This window comes from Rhinolophus sinicus, linkage group LG13 (assembly GCF_036562045.2).
Source record: "Rhinolophus sinicus isolate RSC01 linkage group LG13, ASM3656204v1, whole genome shotgun sequence".
Lineage (NCBI taxonomy): Eukaryota > Metazoa > Chordata > Mammalia > Chiroptera > Rhinolophidae > Rhinolophus > Rhinolophus sinicus.
The window spans coordinates 31,167,303-31,189,966 of NC_133762.1; the positions used below are offsets into that span (position 1 = coordinate 31,167,303).

General features: G+C 48.1%; 1 protein-coding gene across 18 annotated transcripts in view; it reads left to right on the forward strand.

Moving 5' to 3' along the window:
- Positions 1-8,160, forward strand: part of PTPRT (protein tyrosine phosphatase receptor type T) — a 1,016,018-nt gene extending 1,007,858 nt beyond the window's left edge. For all 18 annotated transcript variants that reach the window (XM_074318312.1, XM_074318303.1, XM_074318302.1 and 15 more), the window contains one exon: positions 138-8,160. In XM_074318312.1, the coding sequence (XP_074174413.1) occupies positions 138-191 (54 nt within the window). In that variant the 3' untranslated portion in view covers positions 192-8,160. The remainder of the gene's footprint in view (positions 1-137) is intronic.
- The last annotated feature ends 14,504 nt before the right edge of the window (positions 8,161-22,664 follow it).

The following is a 22,664-nucleotide window of genomic DNA, read 5'->3' on the forward strand; positions in this document are numbered from 1 at the left end:
CGTTCTGAGTTGACTGTTAGCACAGATGTAGATAAAGTGTTCTCCAAAACCTCTGTCTCTAAACGAAATGCATTTTCCCTTTCCTTTTGATTTCTTTCTTGTCTCCCCTTCTCCCTCCCTGTCTCTCCTCCTCGCAGGAACAGTATAAATTCGTATACGAGGTGGCGCTGGAATATCTAAGCTCCTTTTAGCCTGCTGGGCTGGACAACCTGCCCGAGTCCCGAGGCTGTGCAGCCAAGCCCCCTTTTCTGTGGATGGCAGTCACTGGGCTCAGAAGCTGAGACGCGGCACCCTGCCCACCTCCAAGGAGAAGACTGGTGGTCCTACATTCCGCAGTGGGCTCTGCACCTTCTGAGGGGTCCCCTGTAGCTGTGGGAGCCGCGGCTCTGAAAGGCCCAGGCTTCCCTTCCACACCTAAGCAGCTACAGCCATGGGCCCACGCAGAAGTGCACCCATAACAAGGCCCCGGATTTCTTGGTTCCCCCAACGTCTTGCTTTTGCTCTTTTCAAGTGTGTGAACCTCATGGCCAGCCGACTGTGCAGGCGCTGGGAGTGGCCAGCTCGGCAGCACCTGCCCTACTGCTCCTTGGAAGTGGGGGGGTGTATCTTCTCCTCCTCCACGCTGTTGTGGAAATGATTGGGTCCTTGGGGTCCCTGCCCTGCTGCCCCCTGCAGTGACTTCTAGCACCAGATACCTGGATCATGTGACCTGAGGATGCTCCCAGACCACAGCGGTGGCCCCATCCTGCCACCCAGCCTGCATGGGACGTGGCCCATAACCATCGCACCCCTCCCCCAGCCTGGCCAGCCTGCTGTGTCTACAGCCTCTTGGATAAAGGTTTTCTATGCTTTTCTGTGGTCAGTGGGAGGGGGTGGAACTGTAGGGAACTGGCTGTTCTTCCTGGTCTTTGTGAAAAGGGACCACTGCCCTGAGGCAGAGCTCTCTCTGATTGTGTGTCCCTTGGCTGACGGTTCCTTTGGGAGGCATGAACAGGGTAAGATTTAATTATTTTCCAAAGTATATATTAAAAGAAACTTTCGTTTTGGGGGAGGGGGCAGGGACAGTGTAAAATCTTAGTCTCTTATGTCAAGAAAAAAAAAACGCGGGGAAGGAAGTTTGGATGTAGCTATAAGACAAATCTCTGGGGCCTGTAATCTTCCCTGACAAAGTCCTTAAAAGGTCCCACCCTGACATAGCACAGCCACTGAGCAAGGGAGACGGGCTAGTCTGAAGATGGTCCCTTTGGTTTCTGGGGACCCAGCCTTGAGCATACTCTTGAAGCTCCACATGCAAACTCCTAGAGAAACCCAGCTGCCATCTTGAAAAAGGCCACTTGTGCTTTGGCTTAAAATAGGCCGTGAGTATCACACCTGAGAGAAAGTATGGGTGAGTCAGTGACAGGAAAACATTTGTTGAGCTTCCACTTTATACTAGGTGTGGCACATTCCATGTGATGCTCACACGGTCTGACAACCCCCCAGGGAGAGCTGTTAACCTCGCATCACCTCTGTGTGACAACTGAGGAAACTGAGGCATCCTCCTGGGTGGTGAAATTGTGGGTCCCCAAAAAGGCAGATAATGGTGATGAGACTTATTTTCCTTGTTTCCTTTATCCTCTCTCCGCCAAGCAATTGTTTTATGGAGGGAAGAATAAGGCCAGAGACTTCAGAGCAGAGAACGTCAGAAATGGAAATTTAATCCTTTCTTTCTGATGCCAGTTCTTCTGGGAAGCCCAGAATTTCAGATATATTTTAGTACCTCACGCCCAGCTGCCCAGGAAAGCTAGTCTCATCTAATCTCTTAGCCAGTGAAAAACAATTCCCTGTTCCCTCAGGCTCAGAGGTCTGCCAGCCAGGGCCACTCTCTCTTCCTTGGTCTCTAGTCGGTGCTTGGGCACAGTAGGTGACAGCCTTGGGGTAGCCTGGGACAGGCAGCTCCATCTTGGAGGCTGGTCTAGCCCTAGACAGGGCATGAAGAGCACAGAATCCAATATGGCACCATGTTCTCCCGCCAGAGCTCACTGTGTGGGGGGGAGGGAACTGAACCCGGTAGAGCACACGAGGGTTCTAGGAGCCTAAGAGCTAGAGAGACTGCCTAGGGCGTCCTGGAGGAGGTGGCATACATCCCAGCTGGCTGTCAACAGGCAGGAAAAGGAAGAAAGGAAATTCAGGTCAAGGGATCAGCTTGTGCAGAGGCCGAGGAGTGAAAAATCCTTGGGGGGGGGGGCAGTATGGTGGGAGATCAGCCCACTTAGAGCATAGTCTGGCAGGAGGAAGGCAGGAGAGGAGCCAGGGTGAGGGAGAGGAGCACCCGGCCATGAACACAGACTTGGCCCCGGGCCTCAAGGAACTTCTGAATGCTGTGCTCAGCTCAGTGTCGGAGACGGCTGGCTCCCTCTCGGGCCAGGGGGTTGCCTCTTTTCCTTCATCACACACTGTGAAAACATTCCCTTAAGCGTGTACTCTTTAATATCACATCTATCTGTCTGTCTGCTCATTATTTTGTTGCTGGAACAAAATATGCAGTGGATGCTGAGATTCTACTTTTGTGAGAAACGGGGGCCTCTGCTGTACCACAGGGCAGGCTGACCAACCCGGAGCCCACGAGGAGGGGACATGAAAGGAGCCCACAGGAGCTGCTCCCATTGGCATGGGCTCTGGAGCTGTCTGGAGATCCAGGGACACCAGACTTGATCAAGGAAGGGCTGTCATTTTGGAGGTTCAAAAGGAAGCATCTCAAACCAAAAGAAGGCAAAGGAGCCCCACAGACTCGCTCTTCTCCTTTCCCAGGCCCCTCCCTGGGTGTGCGTGGGTCCCCAGGCTCCAGCCTGCTGCTCCAGCCGGCCTCTCCCCCAGCCTTCATCCTGTTAGACGCTCTTCTCTCAGATCTTGGTTCATCCATACAGCATGGAAGGGGGCAGGGGCGGGGCTACATAACACAAGTCCTAGGGTCTGTTCTGCTGAGGAACGGGGACATTGACTGGCAGATAACAAATGGCACTGGGGTCTATCAGTTCAAATGGTAGGAAGTGAACATGTGACTTCAGGAAGAAGGAAAACTATCAAAACTCAGGCTGTGGTAACCCAAGGACCAGTGATGGTCCCCCTAGCTCGTCCCCTCATTTCCTCACAACCCAACCACATTCCCAGAAGGCAGAGCCGTGAACAGGTCTCAGGCCAGTTTGCACAGGAAGAAACTGAGGCTTATGGATGGGGACGCCTTCCCCAAGATCCCACGGGGCAAGGGTGTGGCAGGACTTGCATGAGACGGAGCACAGGTGCCCAAGAATTTGGGCTTGATCCCTTCCCCTGGAAATGCCCTGAGCAAACACCACCTCCCCCAAGGGATTGTCCCACCTTACAGGTGGGCTCACCTTTCGCTGTACGGAGGAAAACAGTGTTACTGCTCTCTGAGTCTCCACACGGGGGCAGCCTCTCGTCTCTGGGGTGCCAAGGAGGGCACCCTCACTTAGCCCAGGGCCTCACGGTTCTCACCTCCTAGTTAGAGACCCTGTTTGGAGAAAACGTAAGACATTAATGAGAAGCCAGGAGCTGTCCCCACCTGTATGTTTAAGGCCTAAATAGCTTCAGGATACATCTCAGATGTACCCCAACGTTGGGTCCTCTCACTCTTTCTGGTGTGAAGATGCTGGTTCCCCCAGGGGCCTCTGACTCTCTAGATGGAGAGCACATGCCTCCCTCTGTGGGGACGGAAGGGAGCAGCTTGTTCTTAGGCTGGCCCTCTCTCCGGGTGTGGCCTGAGCAACGGGCTGTCAGATCTGAGCTCTCACATGGGACCAGCAGACCCTGTGCTGGGGGCTCTGACATGGGAGCTCGCTGAGTTCCTTCAATATTCCTAAGACGTGTTTGTGATTTGTCACCATTTTACAGATGAGGAAACTGAGGTTCAGGGGAGATAAATCATTTATTCGTCCACAGTTCCACAGCTAGTGAAGAGGGAGCCAGCATTTAAACTGGTTCTTCTGACTTCAAAGACAATGTTTTTCCACCACTGTGTCTCAGATTTTCCCCTGGGACTACCCATAACAGCAAAAACTAGAGTAAAACAGTGGCTCTTGTAAAGCCCAAAGCAGACAACCATAAGCTTAAAATTCCTTCACAGTTTCATGTGTTACTTGAACAATTCATGCAACATTTGCATGCCACTCTAATTTAGCCTGATTTGTTTTCATATGACTGTATAAATATTTTTAACCACATGTACCCCATCCCTCATGTGGCTTTCGTCCCCTCAACTCACGATGACGGACCCCAGGGAATGAGAGGTACGGGGCCTGGCCCACCTGCTTCCCCTGAGGCCAATTCCAGGCTCAAGCTCAAGTCCAGCTCACCTTCCCCGAGGCAGCTCCTTTGCTGGGGGGTACCTTGACCTCACTGTTCATGGGTTAATCTCAACTCAAGACTCCTCCAGATGGATGCTGGAAGGAAACCGCTGCCATATACTAGAATGGTGAGCACAGGCCCATCGGGCGTGGCGAAGTCTAAGCCCATAAAACCCAAAAGGGAAAGGAGTAGATGGACACAGCCCTACTCTGCAGATTCCTAAATGCTGGGCCTATTAGAAGCTAGTGCCCTTTGTCCGGGGGGAGTCACATGGTTACTAACGTGAGCACATCTGTGGACACGCTTCCTACGAGGGGCTGTGGTCTGGAAGGCTCCGCCCTTCAACTACACATACTTACTGGGTTCCTACAACATGCAGGGCCCTGGACGGGGAGCTTCCAGGAAGCACAGGTTACTACGGTCCAGCTCAGCCATTGGTGGGCATGGGGTTGTAATGGAAAGGGCTCAGTCTTCAGTTCTAATCCCAGCCCAGCCATTGCTTGGCTATAGAATGTTGGGCCAACCAGTTAATGGGACAAGATGTGAAAAGAGGCCAAGTGGAAGAGGATGAGTTGGAAAGCTTCAGGCAGGAAAACGGGAAGGCCAAAAAGTTGGGACCCAAAAGGAATTCTCAGAACCAAGGATGGATATGAATGACGGGGCAAAGTGGTCACTTCTATGACACAGCAGGACAGGGGATGGAGAGGGCCTGGCCAGAACCACTTGGAGCAAGAATGTGGCTTTACAATAAATGTCAGCGTCTTAGAGCAAAGATGATCATTTTCCCTCTGACCCATCATGTTTAGTCTTCATCTGTTCCCTTTGCGAAGCTAGCTCCTGCTGTGTGTCCTCACCAGGACCCACATTTCCTCAGCTCTGGGGTGAATCCCTGTTGTGTGCATTGAGGTGTCAGCCTAGCTAGGCGGCTGCAGGCAGCAGAAGTGAGTCCCAGGGAGGCACCCAGCACTTACGTTGTCTCTGCAGGAGTAACTGCCCAACCCAGATCCAGGGACACTGAAGGAGACACGGATAGTTCTCCTGTACCTCACAGCCTTAGAACAGAATGTAGAGAGCCACCCTCCCTTAGTCTGCCTTGGGTCACTTCTGGGCTGGACAGACAAGCCATCAGCACCAAGCGGAGTCAGGAGAAATGCCATGGAAACGTGGCTGACCCCAAGGGTAAGAAGAGCAGGAGGCTAATCCGACACCATAAGGCCAATAGACTGTGTTGGCCAAGTTCCCTGGGAACAAACAGTCAGCCCACGCTGCAGGGCGGGTCAGGAGATGGGACATGAGTCACCTGGATGGCGATTACATCTCAAAGCCCTGACTTGCCTTCCCCCATCATCCAACTAGTCTGAGCTCCGTCTCAGCCAATGATGTCAGCTCCAAATTACAGCCCAATCAAACAGGGAGACAGACAAAGGGAATCCGACTAGAGGAGACCCGCTGAGACGCAGGCAGCCTTTCTCCCAGTTCCCATGCAATGGTTCCATGTTAGAGGTTTTCCATGTTTACATAACTGGAAGTGATAAAATGCAGGCCCTGGGCTTCACCCATCAGAGATCTGCCTTTGAGGTCATATACTGTCTGAACAGCAGGGAGAGAAGTCGGTGGCAGAGGATGGAGGGGGCTCCAGTGTCCTCTGACACATTTCAGGGTCACGGAGATGATCCTCAGAAGCACAGGAGAGAGGTCTAAGCCATATTTGAGGTCATGAGCAAACTCGCCTGGTTTATTGGTAACGAGAGATAGGCTTTTGGATGGCACTGGCTGTACAACTATCTCGTAGAGACCAAGACCATCTCTTGGATGCCTCCTGCCTACTTCCAGAAGAGGCAGGAGAAGCTCATCAAAGGGGCCACATTCACCCCCTGAAATCCCCCCATGAGTGTTAGGGCCCCAAGAGGAGGCATCAGCACCCATAGCAGTAGACCCCAGGCATTGCATCCCAGTTATGTAAGAGGTCTGGGGATACAGCCCCATTGGGGCTGACACAGGGATGTGGGAAGATTCACGATGGCAGAGGGTCCACAGGAAGCGCTGTTGGGGCTGGGTTACCATGGAACGTCCTTTTGGATCTGAGAGCTGCTACATGTGGTGGGATCTGAACCCTTGGCTGGGATGTTCAGAGAATGAGAGTCTGGGGGCCTTAGGGTGTTGGAGAGAAAGGCATTCGTGTGACAGCCTGGCGCTCATGGTAATCAGTGGGACTCATGGCTCCTTGGTGAGTGGGTCTTATATTTGGGGGAGGAAGGGGAGTGTGAAGTAACCCATCAAAATTGTAAAACTGAGTCCCCGTATACGTACGTCAGTGCCTTTGGGCTTGTGAATACAAATCAGTGGGCCTCCTATGTGATGGGCCAACAAACTCAATGCCGCCATTGCCCCTATCTCTCCCATGGAAGACTAATGATACAAGGTATTCCTTGGGCCAAAGCCCCAGAGGGCAAAGTGGTGTCAGCCCAGCTCCAACCAGTCTTCTGAAGGGTCAGACAAAACACGAGTGTCCATATTCTCCATGGGTCTGCAGGTTGTTAGACACATTCAAGCACAGTTTTCCAGTCCCAGGTCTCTCCTATGAGTGGAACTAGGACCAATGGGTGAAACTTAATAGCTTAATTAAGGAAGAAGAACTTGCTGCCCATCTCAGCAGCAGTCCAGCAGAGCCAGACATCTCTCTATATGGAAACAGAAGCATTGCTGAGATGGCCTGCAGGTTTCTTCCACCCTAGGTGGGAGAGAGCTTGTGGAGTTGGGATCATGTTTGAACTCCCTCGCTCCTGCAGAGCAGAGCCAAGCGGGTTGTACTTGGAACAGTCCCCTGTTCCCCTGCCCAATCTCCCCACCACGCAGGCCATGCAGCTCTGGCTACATCAGGGGCTCAGCCAGGCTGGTTATCACCAAACAGCCCAGAGAGAACAGCTGCTTTCCCATAAAGCCGATGCCCACCAACATCTCTGATTAGACCACGCATAATTCACATTCACTGGCCCACCAGGCTGTCAGTGACAGCCAAGACCAGTAAAGGTCCAAGCAGAACCAGAGCAGGGCTCTGCTTGCCGTAAACATTATCTCCAGAGGTTAATTCCACCCCCAATCCCCATTCGAGGCCTGTTGGAGCAGAATGCACAGCAAAAGCACAGTGACAGTTGACACAGGATTATCACGTTCCCACTATTATCCATTTCATTGCCAGGTGGATCCTGGGCGAGCCCAGGTTAATCCAGGCTAACCCATATTAACAATCAGACTCAAAAGCACTTTTCTGCCGTCTCTTTTCACCCTACATCCTATTACCCAATGAAAAGCAAAGGCTCGGGGCTTCCACCATTGCCTTGATTATAGGACACCATCATAGCCCTCTAGGGGTTCCCGCTCAACTCCACGGAGACTGATATTGTCACACCCACTGGGCATATGACATTGCATGAGACCAAAGTCTCCACACTGTTTGCAGCTTCCTTGTGAACCCCAACGGCCTGCACTTGTACAGTTTGGGTGTTTGATAGATAAAGCACGTATGAGAAGAGAAAACAAAATAAATCAACTTTTTGAAAAAAGCCAGCACTGTGCTGTCAATGTTCTTTTTCTTTTTTCTTTTTTTTCCTTCTCCTTTCCAATTCTAGCTTAAGAAAGCAGAAGGTAAATAATGTCAGGTCAATGAATATCAGATATATTTTTTGACTGTACATTACAGTGACGTGTAATCTTTTTACACCTGCAAGTCCATCTTATTTATTCTTGTAAATGTTCACTGACGATGTTTGTAATATGGCTGTGGTGAAAATCTATACAATAAAGCTGTGACCCTGAGATTCATGTTTTCCTAAGATATTCGCACTGGTGTCTTTCTGAGGTTGGGGTGGGGGGTGGTGAGGTGGCTACAAGTGAGAGAAGGGGGAGGAGAAAACCCTATCATTGACTAGATCTCTTTATGTTCATTTAATCCTCACATCTACGACACAGGAAATGTGCCTTATGCCCTCTTGGCAGATGAGACAGTTGATGTCCATAAACGTGAAGGGATTTTCCATGGTTGCACGTTGCACTCGCAAAAGGGTGGAGTCTAAAACAGTTTCCTCAGGTGTGGCCCACAGAGCCCTGGTATCCGAATCACATGGGACGTCTGCCAAACACACAGATTTTTAAGCCCCTACAGAATCACCATTTCAGGATCTGCATCGTACCAAGATGCCTGGACATGTCAGTTAGCTATTGCTGCGTAATGTGCCATCTGAACACTCACTGACTCGAAACAACAGTCCGTTATGGAGGTGAGCTGGGGCTTGACCAATCCAGGCTGAGCTCAGCACCTCTCAGGGGGCCCACTTATGTGGTGGCTACGGGCTGTACGCTAGGCCACGCTTGCCTGGGACACCTGGACGGGTGCAGCTCTGCTCCACGTGTCTCTCAGCCTCGTCCTGGGCCAGCAAGCAGCCTAGCTAAACGCTTCTCCGGTGATAGCAGGAGCGTGAGGGAGAAAGTCCCATCCTGTAAGTCCTTCTGAGTCGTGTCTGCGACATCTCGTTGGACAAAGCTGGTTACACAACACACTTAGAATCAAGGAGCAGGAAAATATATTCCACCTGTTGACACAGACCCTGCTTCTCAATGTTCCAGTAAATGCTGAGGTTAGGTACCGAACCAGTGGTGCCAGAGGCAGCTTTTAACCCTCTCATCTCAGAATGTGGTCCACAGATCAACTACATCAGTTCCCCTGAGAAACTTGTAAACATGTGGGATCTGATTCTGTAGCTCGAGGCTGGGTCCCGGGAATCTGCATGCTTACCTAGTGCCCCAGGTGATGGTAATACATGCTGATATCCATCATGATAATACACTCAGGTGCCCTCACAGTGAGGGACACCAACCCCTGTGTGCCCCAACCCTGGAGACTGACCAGCGTGGCACAACTCTCTTTCCATGTCAGACCTGAGCCAGATGTAGGTTTGCAGAATCTGGGGTGTTACGCAGCCTGACCATCACACCGCTCTCCTCTCTGAGTGCCTCTGAGCTAGAGGCTTTTACCCCTGACAATTCCCAGATATCTGAGTTGTTGGTTGAACTTGGAGCCTGGCTTTGAGAGTCATCCGAGCCAGTAGGAAGATTAAAGTCTCCTTCTGAATAACGAGGATCCCTCTACGTGCCTGGATAGACGGTGAAGTCATCCCTCGATGGGGTGAGTAAGGCAGGACCAAGAAGTCACCCCCATGACCATGACTGATTCCATCTCATCCTACTTCCCTCTACAACACGTACAAATACAGAGTAAAAGCTGGAAACTTGGCCACCAAGCCATTGAGTGAATCTGGGAGGAGTTTCCTCTGATTATGAGACACAAGGAGCTACAATGAGAATCACGATCCGTGGTTCACGCTGATTCATGTTTTGCCACCTAGAAGATGTAAAGAAAACAAAGTGTTCCCGACTTCCATCCAGATGGTCTGCACTCACTCAGAAAATTGGTCAATCGTCCATTTCTGTCTCCTGGGAGCTGGGATGGCATTAAGAAAAACCTGTATGGGAGGGAGAATGGCAGGGAGGAACTTGTAGAAATACATGCCGAGGATCTTAGCTTTCACTGCCCCCATCTGTTCGGAGTGCCCCAGAGAGAGGTAGCAGCAGGTGGGAGTATATTGTCAGTTGAATATATACAAGACCAAGGAAAGCAGATGCTTATTGTACCGCTGTGACTATTCTTAACCTTTTCTCTCTCCCATAGCCATGCTGACCATCCCCAGGCAGGCTTCAGCAGGTCTCACGCAGGTGCCTCCCCGCAGACAGGCCCTACACCTCTCGTTTCCTGCCCCATGATTTCGGATGTTGTGCTCTGAGCTGCCCACAGGAACCCACTCAACACGCATATGTGTGCCACACAAACTGTGAAAGTTAACCCCCCCACCATGGGGCAACTTTGGACCAATAAGAGACTGGAGCCTGTAGACAAATGCTTCCTCTTTTCTTTCCTCCAAAGGCAGTTCTGAGCTATGTTTCCTGTAACTTTTCAAATGGTCCCAGAACAAGCAAACAGACCCTCGTACAAACAGCCAACTCCATAACACACGTTGTATTGCCTCTCCCTCCCTCCTTCTCTGATTTACACCCTTTCCCCTCCTTGTTTCCTGGAATCATATTTCCAATAAAACATTGTCACAGGCTTTGCATTTAAGGGAACACTAGCTGGGAAACAGGGTATAAGCTATGCATAATACCCCATCTTCCAGCTGTTAAACTGAGATGGAACCCTGCCAAGACACATAGAGGGCTGCCAGCTGTCCAGTTAAGCTTTTGATCCACAGACAAAAATGACGTGGTGTAAAGTGATTCGTGTGGGAAAGGCTACACTCACGTCCTAGGCCCATCCTAAGTGTCGATGTTAATTTGCTGCTCAGATTTGAGAACGGGAGTCCCACCATCCCATATTTTCACTGCAAATAGCCAGCCTGCCCAATAAACAGAAAGAGGGACTCTAAGTGGCCCCACAGACCCTACTGTGAGCACTCACACCACGGGGCAGGTAGCCAGTGGAACGGGGGAGTATCTGGATCGGGAACCCAGGCCCACAAAGTCGGGAGCCTGCTGCAAGACTCACTCTCAGCCTGCCCTTGGCAGGACATGATTCCCGAAGAACAGTGTAGGTAGCCAGCTCCTCAGGGGGAAAATGTGCCAGGAAAAGATACGGGGCAGGGGTGTTCCAGCCAACACTAATTGCAGACACAAAGCTCTTCAGGGCTGACGAAGCTCGCTGTGCTGAGGGCCCCGGCTCTGGCTAGGCCCATTGCCCCCACAGGCTGTCGCATTTCTGAACTGGCAGAGAAAAATAGCAGCAAATCTCAGCTTCCTTCCCCTTCTCTCTTCTTCCCTGCACCGCGCTCTCTGGCAGCTCCTAGCTCTGAGCAAGCTCAGAACTCCCTGTGTAAAAATGAACAAACAGGACAACATCACCAGACACATGAAAAGATGCAGAAGTTCAAAGCAGAAGCTCACTCTGAGGAATCAGAGCAGGTCCCTGCCCATGAAATCAAGTCCCTGTCAGGAAAAGGAAGATATTTTACAACCAATACAAGTACAGAAAAACACTAGATTTGATAACTGACTCCAAGAACTGTTTTGTGACTGTCGGATCCAACAAAACAAATGGCTGACAACTCTAATCAAGATAAAACATAAATACTCAAAATTAAGAAACCAAAAAGGGATATAATCGTGAATAAGGACATTATACAGCATTCTAAAAAGCTATTATGAATGGCTCTGGCTTGTAAATGTTTAAATATTGATCAAGTAGATGATTTCAGAAATGTATGAATATTCCCAAAATTGTCTTAAGGAATAGAAAACCCAAGTAGACCAACTATCAGAGAAAAAGAAATTTTAAGTTGTTGATTCTTCCCTAAAAGATACAAGCACAGACAGTTTTATGAGTGAACTTGATCAAACTTCCAAACAAAGAAAATTCTCCTCCTATACGTATTATTCCAGAACAATGCAAATAAGGGAAAGCTTCCTAATTCATATTATCAGTAATATGAAGCTGAAATAGCACAGCTACCAAATCTGAAAGAGTGTACACACACCTAAAGCCTGTAGACCAGTCACATTTATAAATGCAAAGATTTTTTTACTAATTATTAATTATGATTACATTCAGCTGTTTTTTAAAAAATAATACACCATTTCCAAGAAGCCTATATGCCAGGAATTCAAGAATAGTTCAATATTAGGAAGTCTACAGGTAATAGGATAAAGAACTATAATCGTCTTCATAAGTACGGAAACAGCACTTGACCACATTTAATATCAATTTCTGATGAAATACAATAGCCTCAGTAAGCTAGTAATTGTAGAATGCTTTATTAGCATAAGACGTTAAAACAATGAGTAGTAGGCATTACCGGAATTCACATACATCTACTTCTCCGTTCCATCCAGGCACAGAGAGGTTGTGTGGCAAGCCCTGGATGATAAGCTTGAGCAGAAATAATGTGTATCAATCCTAGGCTGCAGTAGTTAATAGCTGGCGAGAGACTCTACAGCATTTTCTTTCCCCGCCTCATCAGTCAAGAAGGTGCTGTATTCCAGATGGTGCAGCCACAGGCGGGGGAGCCCCCATTATCCTGGGTCACTGAATCACCACATGGAGAACAGTTGCCCCGGTGAGTTTCCTGGCCCTACAGAACTTTGTGGTGCTTAGCCAACAAGCGTCTGGGTCCTATGTTACTACAGAATGCCTAATGTAAATAACCAGTGTATTAAGTAACAGAGAAAAATTAGTGTATTTCCATTAAAGTCGTGGATGCCTACATCATTGCTATTATTTAATAGTTGGGGCTGCCAATTCAGCTAACGCAATTAGGCAAGAAAAAAGATCAAACTTCCAAACAAAGAAAATTCTGATGCTATATGTATTATTCTAGAAGAATGCAAATAAGGGAAAGCTTTCCTTTGTTACCATTGTTGTATGATAAAGTAGCCCCAAACAATCATGTTAATTTTGTTCATGATTCTGTGGGACAGGAATTCAGGGAGAGGTCATCTGGCCAGTTCTTGCTTAGGGGTCTCTCCTATGTTTACAGTCAGATGTAGGCTGGGGCTGCAGTCATCTTTAAGCCCTGACTGGCCTGGCTGTCCTGGATGGGTGACACACATGGCTGCTGTGGATGGTGGCTGTTAGCTGGGAGGTCAGTTGGGCTATCGACTAAGGTGTTTATATGTGACCCGCTCCAGCATGGAGCTCTCAGGGTAGTCAGACTCATTACCTGGCCCTGGCCTTCACCCGGAGTGAGTGTCCAAGAGATTCTGGCAGAAACTTAGTGACCTCTTCTGACCTGGCCTTCTGAGCTACAAGGCATCATTTCTATTGGATTCTATGGGTTATAAGGATCCAGTAAAGTCAGCCCTGATTCAAGAAGAGAAGACACAGACTCATCCTCTATAAAAAGAGTGTCAGAGAACTTGCAGACATTTTCAAATTGCCAGAATTACTTTGTAAATGAAGATTCGAAATTATTATAATCAATGACAGATGCCTAGTAACCCCAAACACATTCAAAGTAATAAGGATATTCAGTAAAGGTACAGGTTATAAAATAAGTATGAAAATAAATGGTTTCCCTATTCATACTTGCAGAATGAACTGATGAATTAATTTATTCATTAATATAGCACCAATTACATGTTAGAAAACATAATGATAAAGATGGTATTCAGAATAGCAGCACAAAATATTAAAAAACCTACAACCTAGGCATAAACTTAAGAAATGTGCAGGACTCACATTGGAAAAAAAAAGCCACAGAACTCTATCTCAGGACATAAAAAAGACAAGAATAAATAAAGAAATGCAGCAGATGGGAAGAATGACTATTGTTAAAATGCCTATTCTAGCAAAATTTAAAGAATAAGTTTAATTCAGCTTCAGTAAAAATCCCTATGAGTCTTTTAATATTATAAGTAACTTGAAAAAAATCATATGCAAGTTTATCTGAAAAAAATTAACACAAGAATAACCGAACAATTTTCAAATGAGCTACAGTAATTAAAATTATGTGGTACCAAAGCAGAAATACAATCTGATCAATTCCTTGGGATTTCTTGTCACACTAGATATTAGAAAGATAAGTTTCACATCTGTTCAGATACCATTTGAATACAACTGGTTTGATATCATCAAGTATCCATTGATCGAAGGCAAGAAAAAATGGAAGGGAAAACTTGTTTCTTACAAGTCAGCAAAGCAGAGTTTTTGTTCCTTTGAGTTTAGTTCAATTCAATTCATTTTATTGTGTCCAGGACATCCATTCATATTAGTATCTAAGACTGAAAGTGTTCACATTATTCCTTTGCTTCATTTTTAAATATACAAATAATACACAAATACATTCTACTGATAAAATAATCAGAGCATTGCCGATAAAGTTAGGCCCTCTTTGGCCACCGTCCCCAACCCCCAACCGGTCCCCAATAAAAATGGAAAAGTGTTTGGTCCATCTTACTACTCAGGGTCCTTTCACCTCTCTACGCAACCAGGAGGGCAAATGGGCTCCAAGGCACTACTCCAAAGATTCATATTGAGGAAAAGAAATGGCTTTATCTGGTTGAGAACGTCCCGAGGCCCATTTGGGGATGGAAGTAAGCAGAGAAGGACCAACTTTAATGTGTTGACCTCTGGACTGAAATGATGGGTAAAGCTTCCCCTGAGACTTATGCCATATTCCACCGTTCAGCTCCAGCAGCTTCTGTGCAAAAAGAGGCTGGGTTAGGAATTTTCCTCGGAGGTGAATACATCTATCCCTTTGAGTGGCCTAGGAGAGCACTCGGCCATCACTAATGGCTCCAAGGAGGGGCCCCAGGGAACCCAGACAGCTCTGGCATCCAGTTCCCCAGAGACGACTCATTCTGCCCTGGGTTGTGGAATAAATGTCAGCTAAAACATGCTCAGAGAGGTACCATATGTCCAACCAGACTGTGGGTCCCTTCAGAGGGGAAATGTGCTAAGGCAACACATGTCCTGCTTATCAGAACCAGAACGACAAAGTGTCCCGGTCACAAAAGCCAAACAGAGACGCGTGATATATCCAGAAAGGGAAATGTTGGCCAGTTTTCCTTTCCCTACACCACTGGAAAAACAGAAGACCTGCAACCATGAATACAACGAGATGAATACTCTAAATTCTAGGTCACTTGAAAAAATTAATATTAAAACCTACCTTTTAAGCCAATTCATCAGGATTTATGCGTTTGCAATCCCAACCAGATAAGTCCAGGAGAAATGCCTGTCTCTGAGGCGCATACTCCCAGAATCTAAAGAACTAGACCTTGTTACTGGAAAAGTCGTAATTCCCCAAGCATTTCACCTTGACTCTCACCAGCCCAGCTTGACTGGTACAAACTCATGCATTGCTTGCCGGTTCCTGAAGCAGGGGAAGGAGACTGTAGGTTTTTTAACAGTGGAGTGAGAATTGCTGGAGAATCAGCCGAGCAGAGAAAATTCCCAGAAACAGTGGTGTAGGCCACAGGCAAAAGGAGGGCCTGTGAGCCCAGGCCCTTCTGCAAGAAAAAGGAGTGGGAGGGGCTCTACCTGGGGCTGCACAAGAGAGCAGTTCAGGTGTAGGATCAGGGGTTGAGACATTTGTGTGAAAGAAATAACCGTTCCTAGAGGTCCTGGGGACAGGGGGCGGATTCAATGTGCATGATTCTGGGCATACTGGCATTATGGTTTCAAGTCTGCAAGCTGAAGCAATCCCTCCACAGAGACACACCCGCAAGCTGCCCAGAAATGCATCTATGAACCTTTAGAGAGATGGATCTAGAGCAGAGACTCCCAGCCCTGATGCTTCAAGAGCTTTCCTGGGATCCAAACTCCCACTTTGCAGGGGGAAAAAGCTTCTATCCTTTTCAGATTTTAGTGTTCTCAGCAAGCCCACATAACTTTATATGTTCTGACAAATGCAGTTGACCTCCCAGCTGACTCCATTCAAAAAATCACAGTACACTTCTCTTTGCAGGGCTTCTGCTTAACACTTCCCACAAAAGGAAGGGCGTTAAGGGGCTCTACCCCGCAAGAGGCCTCTTCAGGCCTGCCCACGAGGGAGGGGGCCTGGGGACTGGGTAGTGCCCCCCACCTGCAGGTGCTTTCAGGAAAGGTCAGCCCCATTTGGCTCTTCCCCAACACTGGGCTGGGGTACCTCCCTGAATAGGACCTCTGTTGGCCATCCCCCCTGGGTTGCGGCATGCTGCTGGCATGGCTTGTTTGTCTTCAAAAGGCAAAGTTACAAGTGTCAGAGACTGTGGGTTTCAAAACATCCAGCACCTTGCATCGGGCCTGCAGGAAATGGCAGTAGCAACACCTTTCAAACACCTCAAGCGTGCCACTACAGGAACAGGATCAAAGCCCTGGGGAGGCAGAACCATGGATCCCATAAGCATCCCACAGTGAGATTTTTGAAAGAATTAAAAGACTCATCCTAAAGGTGGCTACAGAAATAGCTGAAATGGGAAGAACCTTGGCCTCTAGACTTCCCAGATGTTAATAGGGTTTCTCACTCCTACTGTCCCTGCCAAACGACTTCTTATTGGTTGTTGTAAAGGTAAAACAAAATTAATGGAAAACATAAATGAATAAGTAGTGATAAAATTTTAAATTGAGAGTAAAGTAAGAAACAATAAACAGGAATACAACACAAGATTCCAATAAGAGGATTAAACTACCCACACACAAAAAGAAAAAAATGAGGCTCTTTTAAAAGTAACATTATTTTTATATTTAACAAAACTTACATATACTAGCAGAGACCATGGTGGTCACCAAATAGCTCCTGCATTTGCCAGACTCCTTTGTAATTATATGGGGCCCACGTGACTAATTCTGGCCAAGAAACTCTGAGGGGAGATCATCTATGTCACTTCCAGCCTGGGCTATTTGAGAGACTCTGGAAACCACGTGTTAAGAGGCTTCACAATATGGAGGAATCTGGATCACTGAGGCCAACATGGAGAGTTACTCAGCCCCCATCAGACTCAGCATGAGTAAAAACAAACCTCTGTTGGGTTAAGCCAGTGAGATTTGGGGGTTTATTTGTGTGTGTGCTTATCATTAACTCACTTAATCTTCCTTATAATCTCACAATACAGGCAATCACTATTATCCCCATTAAGGGGAAAGAGGCAGAAAAAAGTACAGTAACTTTTTTCAGGTCTCATATTTGCTAAGGGGACAGACCTGGGATTCAAATCTAGGCAGTCTGTGTTCTAAACCACTGTGCCAGGCTGGCTCTCACAAGTAGAGGCATCTTAAAGTAAAATGCAAGAACTTCACAACCATGCATATTCTTCTACAGAGTTTGGGGATGTGGAGACAGGGCAGTCCTAGAAAGGCAAGCTAAGCGCTAACCCCTTCTTCCCATCCCCATGGGATAAACCTGCCAATCCCCATGGGCTAGAACAGAGGGAGCTTGGACCCATAGAGGTCAATTCTAAACTCCAATCTTTCTAATTGGGCCTCCTCTTTTTGAATTTCCAGCCCCATCTAGTAGCAAGACACTCACACTCAAGAGTCAGGAATCCTGAATTCTAGTTCTAAGTCTACCCATAAAACATTGTATGATTTGAGCAATTGCCAAAGGTCTCTTTGGGCCTCAGTGGCTGCATCTGAAATTTGGGGATAATTACTTCCGTCTCATCAGATTGCGGAAAGTTCAAACCAAACAATACATGTAACGATGCTTTGGGAAACTGCAAAAAGCTTTGAAATGTAAGTTACTACTTTAACTAGCCTGTTAGCATGAAGGAGACAGGAAGGGCCTCCAAGATGAGATCTCCCATTTTATGTATGGGAAAACTGAGGTCTCGGTTAATTGCCCAAGAATAAAAAGGATTACTGGAATTATGGATGTTATCTAATACAACAATAATGATCATAATAAAGTGTAAATGAAACAACCAAGGACTAGGACCCCAGGCCTTTAGCTACCCGGGCATCACTTTTCTTATGTTTAGGAAGAGGCAAGTTTCCACTTCCTTCTTTGGGTGGCCCAGGTTGCAGTTCTGAGGCCAAGGCAACAGGAAGAAGAGGCAATACCATGCCGTGGCAGAGGGACTCTGAGCCAGACATACCTCAGACCTGAGCCTGTGGCAGTCCCTGAGTCTCCTTTTTCGCATTGCCTTGTAGTGTTACTGGACCTATGACGTCCAATCAATGAAATTGCCATTTCTGTAGGTCAAAATGGCCAGCGACCACAATTTCATATGGTTCAACCTAATAAAACATGGTGCTCTGTGTCAAGTACCCCCAGTGCTTCTCCCCGTTCTTGGACCCGACCCTGATGCTTAGACTACCTGCATACAGCTCACACTCCTTTTTTCCTTAGGGTGACCATTTCCCCGCGCGAAGTTCCTCAGTCTTTATGCAAAGAGACTCCCCACGGGCAACTCTGCAAACCTGCTGAGACACACCAACACTGTCATACCACAGGCTGTCAGGCTGAGCATCTTTCATTCTTCCCTTCATCATACCGCGTCCACACATGGCCTTGTGAGGAAGGCAGAGCAGGGAACAGCCCTGTGTGGTGGGAAGGCCCAGCAAGTCAGGAAACTAGGGCTCTGCCGCTGCCTCGCTGTGTGGCCTGGGCCAACCTCACCTCCTTCTCTGGCCCTCAGAGTCTTCACCCAGAAATGAGGCTACTGAACGAGACCAGCCGCTCAGATTCCTCGCTGGGCAGCCGTCTCCTGGAAAGCTTTCACGAAATGCAGATGCCCAGGCTTCCTCCAGGGATTCGTTTGTAACAGGTTTGGGCATCATATCTTTTAAATCCTCCTCACGAGACCCTCATGCGTAGCTGGGTTGAAAACCACTTGACTGAATGATCCAAAGGGCCCCTGATTGTCACATTTACTGAATCTCTGAAGACACATCGGAATCCCTGTGAGGTTCCAGGATTGAGGACAACAAAGGGACAGAAGCTCCTGGAAACAGGTCTGAGGCCTCATTAGACTTTGGGAGCCGGTCTGCCGAGCCCCAGTTTCTGGCCCCCCCACTGTTAGAAGGATGCCTGGGCCCCATCTGGGCCCAGTCGGAAGGCCATTTGGTTTGGAGAAAGATTTCCTCTAGGTGTTTCTCAGAGGCCTCCTTCGCTGAGCAGGGAACTGAGGCTTTTCATTTTAATTAGCAAATTCTTGTTGCTGCTGCTGGAAATAAGCCTCTGTTCCCATTTCCTTTACAGACTCTGTCAGCTGAGATGGTGAGGGAGGACGGTGGGAAGGTAACTTGGGAGCTGTTATCTGATGCAATTTCTGGGCTGGTGGGGGGCTAAAAAGATGTGAGTGCGGCTGAGATTGCAAGAAAGCAAATCATTAAGGAAATGGCTGCATGGCTTCAGGACACGGTGACTCAGTCAATTGGTGCTCTGAGGACAATGGAATGATTGAGGCTCACCCAGGCTCCAGGGGCCCAGGGGATGGGCATGCCATATCTTGAATTAAGAGAACCTTATTTAGGAGAAAACACACCCACACACACACACTTTTAACAAAATACCCGTAGATGGAGAGAAATAGAAGATGGCATTCGTCTAATGCAAATTTTATAAGCCCGTGAACTCTCTGAACTAGAAAGAGGGTTCATGGGTCACCCAGTCAGTCCCTAATGCATTGGAGGGAGGAGGCCTTCCTGAGGTACCACGGATCCCAGGAAGCCCCTGTCCCCGCGGCTCAGCAGGAGGGAGAGGCTGTCCATGTGACCTCTGTGTAATCAGCACATTTTCTAGAACCAGCCCTGGCCGCTCTATCACAAGTTTCCCTAGTTCAAGTTTTCCAAAACTGAGGGAAATCTGGATCTAGTTGAGAACTGTAAGAAGGTAGGGGGTAATTAGGAGAAATGCCCTTAAAGAATTCACCAGATCGATAAAAGGATTATTTGCAGATATCTTAAAGTTCATTTAATTAAACCCGACTCAGGGAAAGGAAGGGGAGGCAGCTGCGAACCAGAGTCCACAGTGTGGGGCTCACAAAACCCACTGGATGTGGCCTCACCTCTCCACAGTTGCTTCCCAAACCCTGTGATCCAGCCACACTGTTACCTGTACCACCCATGGGCACCATCCTGGTACCCGCCCTCACGTCCACCAAGCTCCTGCCAAAATACTCTGAGTCCAGTTCCTTTGCAGTCCTCTACTTTCATCAGGTGCCCAGTCACCTCGGTAAACAGGACGGGTTTTCAAGGCTCAGCCCACTCACTCTTCCAGTGTTTATTGAATACCCACATAGAGTAAACAAAATCGTCATGGTGTGAGGGAGGCAGATAAGCAATGATTTGATGACACAAGTGCATGTAAAACCATGTCAAGGATAAGTGTTTGGAAAGAGACATCTACGGGGCTAGGAGAGCGTAGGAGGGGGACCAGTGGGCAGATGTGGGGAGGCTTCCCAGAGGAAGGGATGATGGAAGTGATACCTGACTCACCAGAGGGAGATGAGCATGGATGGGGAGAGGTCATTTGGAAGGTCCAGAAGGAACTTTTCCAGGAAGTCTTCTGGTGACCTTATGTCTAGGACAGTCCTGTATATGCTCATTGTCCAAGGTTTAGCATTTGTCCCACAGGTAACCTGAATGATAAACTGTACGGTCACCCTCTGAATGATGCTCTTATCACACTTTGTCACTGGCTCCATGTCACTGTCTGCATACAAAGGCACGTGTGCACGCACACACACATACCACACACACACACACACACACACACACACACACCACATCCACTCATATCACACAGGACTGTGCATCATTCTCGGGGCACAGAATCCAGTCCTTTTTGTCCTTTCATGCCCCGCACAGAACAGCACTGGCACACTGGCATATGGTAGGTGTTGGGCGAATGTCTTTTGAATAAGCGCATGAGTGATGCAGGGATAAAGCCTCTAAAGATTCCCATACCTCCTACCTCTTCCACCTCACCTCAGGTGTCTATTTCTTCTACCTCCGTGAGGCTCTAAAGCATATTTGCTGCATATTTTGAGTTTGTACGAGGGCGAAGGGATCTGAAATACGTATTTTCCACAGCCTGACTTCGCCCCAGAAGTTGACAAAAGCGGCATCTCATTAGAGCCCATCTGAATAGAAATTATAGGCTTGTTCTCCGAGTATGGACTATGAGAGTACTTCATAAGACAATTACTGCTAAATATCTGAAGAGAAACACCCTCACTGGCTGCTAAAAGCCCAGCTCAGGTCAAACCAACCTACCTTCCTCTCAATACAATTAGAACTTCAATAAAAATGAGAGAAACAACAAGCTTCCAAGAACACCAAGACCTCCGAGGGACAATAAACCACAGTGTTGGAGGACTGGGGGGGGGGGGGGCGGGGGAGGGCGGAATATTCTGGAAGGCAGCATAAAGCATGTGGAGCACAAACCCACCCAGGTTTTGACCAGGAATAATCAGCTACCCTCCGTACAGGAGAGTAAACATGGGTAAACATGGATCGCCGGCCCCCTCAAGATTTACTCTCCCACTTTTCCGCCCTTTCTGGTTCCACTGAGGACCACAAACAGGCATGTGCTCTGGGCCAGTTTCAGCTTCTAGGGCTTCACAAACACAGCTCCTCCTGCTCCAGACACTCTTTTTCTTCCTGCACCTCTTTCTCTATGATGCCTTCCCATTTCCCCAGCCCCCAGAGGTCATCCTTTTCTCTAAGCCCTGGTCCCATCTCCAGGCATCATACAAGGAACACGCACGTATCCAGGGGAAGACGAGGCAGTGACAGTGCTTGTCAGGGCAGGCTGCACTGCCCACTCCCAGGGGGCGCCACTCACAGAGTGGTTTCTGTAAATGTGCCCCCATATCTCAGGCATTCAAATGTGCTCTTCAAAACACAAATACTCTGCTAGCCTGGCGGCCTGAGCTCTGGCAGGTCTGTCCCCTCTCTCTCGCCTTCTCCTCTCGACAGGAATCCAGTGTCTCCGATATCCATATTCCCAGCCCTGACACACTTAGCAAAAGAGTAAATCGTCAAAAGAATGAATACATGTAAGACAAGAATGGGGAGAGAAGATAAACCAAGCTCTTGACCCCCCTGAAAGAGGAGATATCACACAAAAATGGGGAGAAAACTTTCCAAAGGTTTGAGTGATGTTTGGAAATGCTCTTCTATTTGTTTCATGGAAAAATAAAAGGTGATCAGAAGGTGGGAATGCTGGCGTCTCACCTGTCCATCCATGTAAGCACACCTTCTCATTGAAATACTCAGAACAAGCAATGTCACTCAGGTCGCCAGAATCTTCTTTAAAACAATTCCTTTTCCACAGTGTAGATCTCTTGGAAAATGGAGAGGTAAACCATACCATTTTTCCAGGTGCCAGAGCTCTGCCAGTCTGTGCCCCTCACTGCCCAGTTGTCCACAAGATGGATGGTACAGCCACTATCTTGAAGGACACCTATCTGCATATCCTCTTACCCACCTTTCCTCAGGTGAATACACCTGGACACTGGTGAAGAGTCAAGTAGGTCTTCTCTAAATGGACAGGAATGCTTACTCCCTGAGGAGAGAGGGGATGGAGGTAGGTAGTGGGGGAGGGGAGATGGCATAGTGCACACTTCTAATTACCTTGCTGTGTTAGACCAGACAAGGGCCCCCTTAGGCCCCAGTATCTCCACAGGCACCACCACAGAAAGAAGATTCCAGAGAACACCATTTAAAGACAACCAATCAGAACAAACCCTGCGGACCCCTCCAGCTGTGACATTCTATGAGTTTAACATGGAAAAATATTCAGCTAAAATCGCTGGCATGGTTAGGTAGCACATTAGCAATTCCTTTTTAT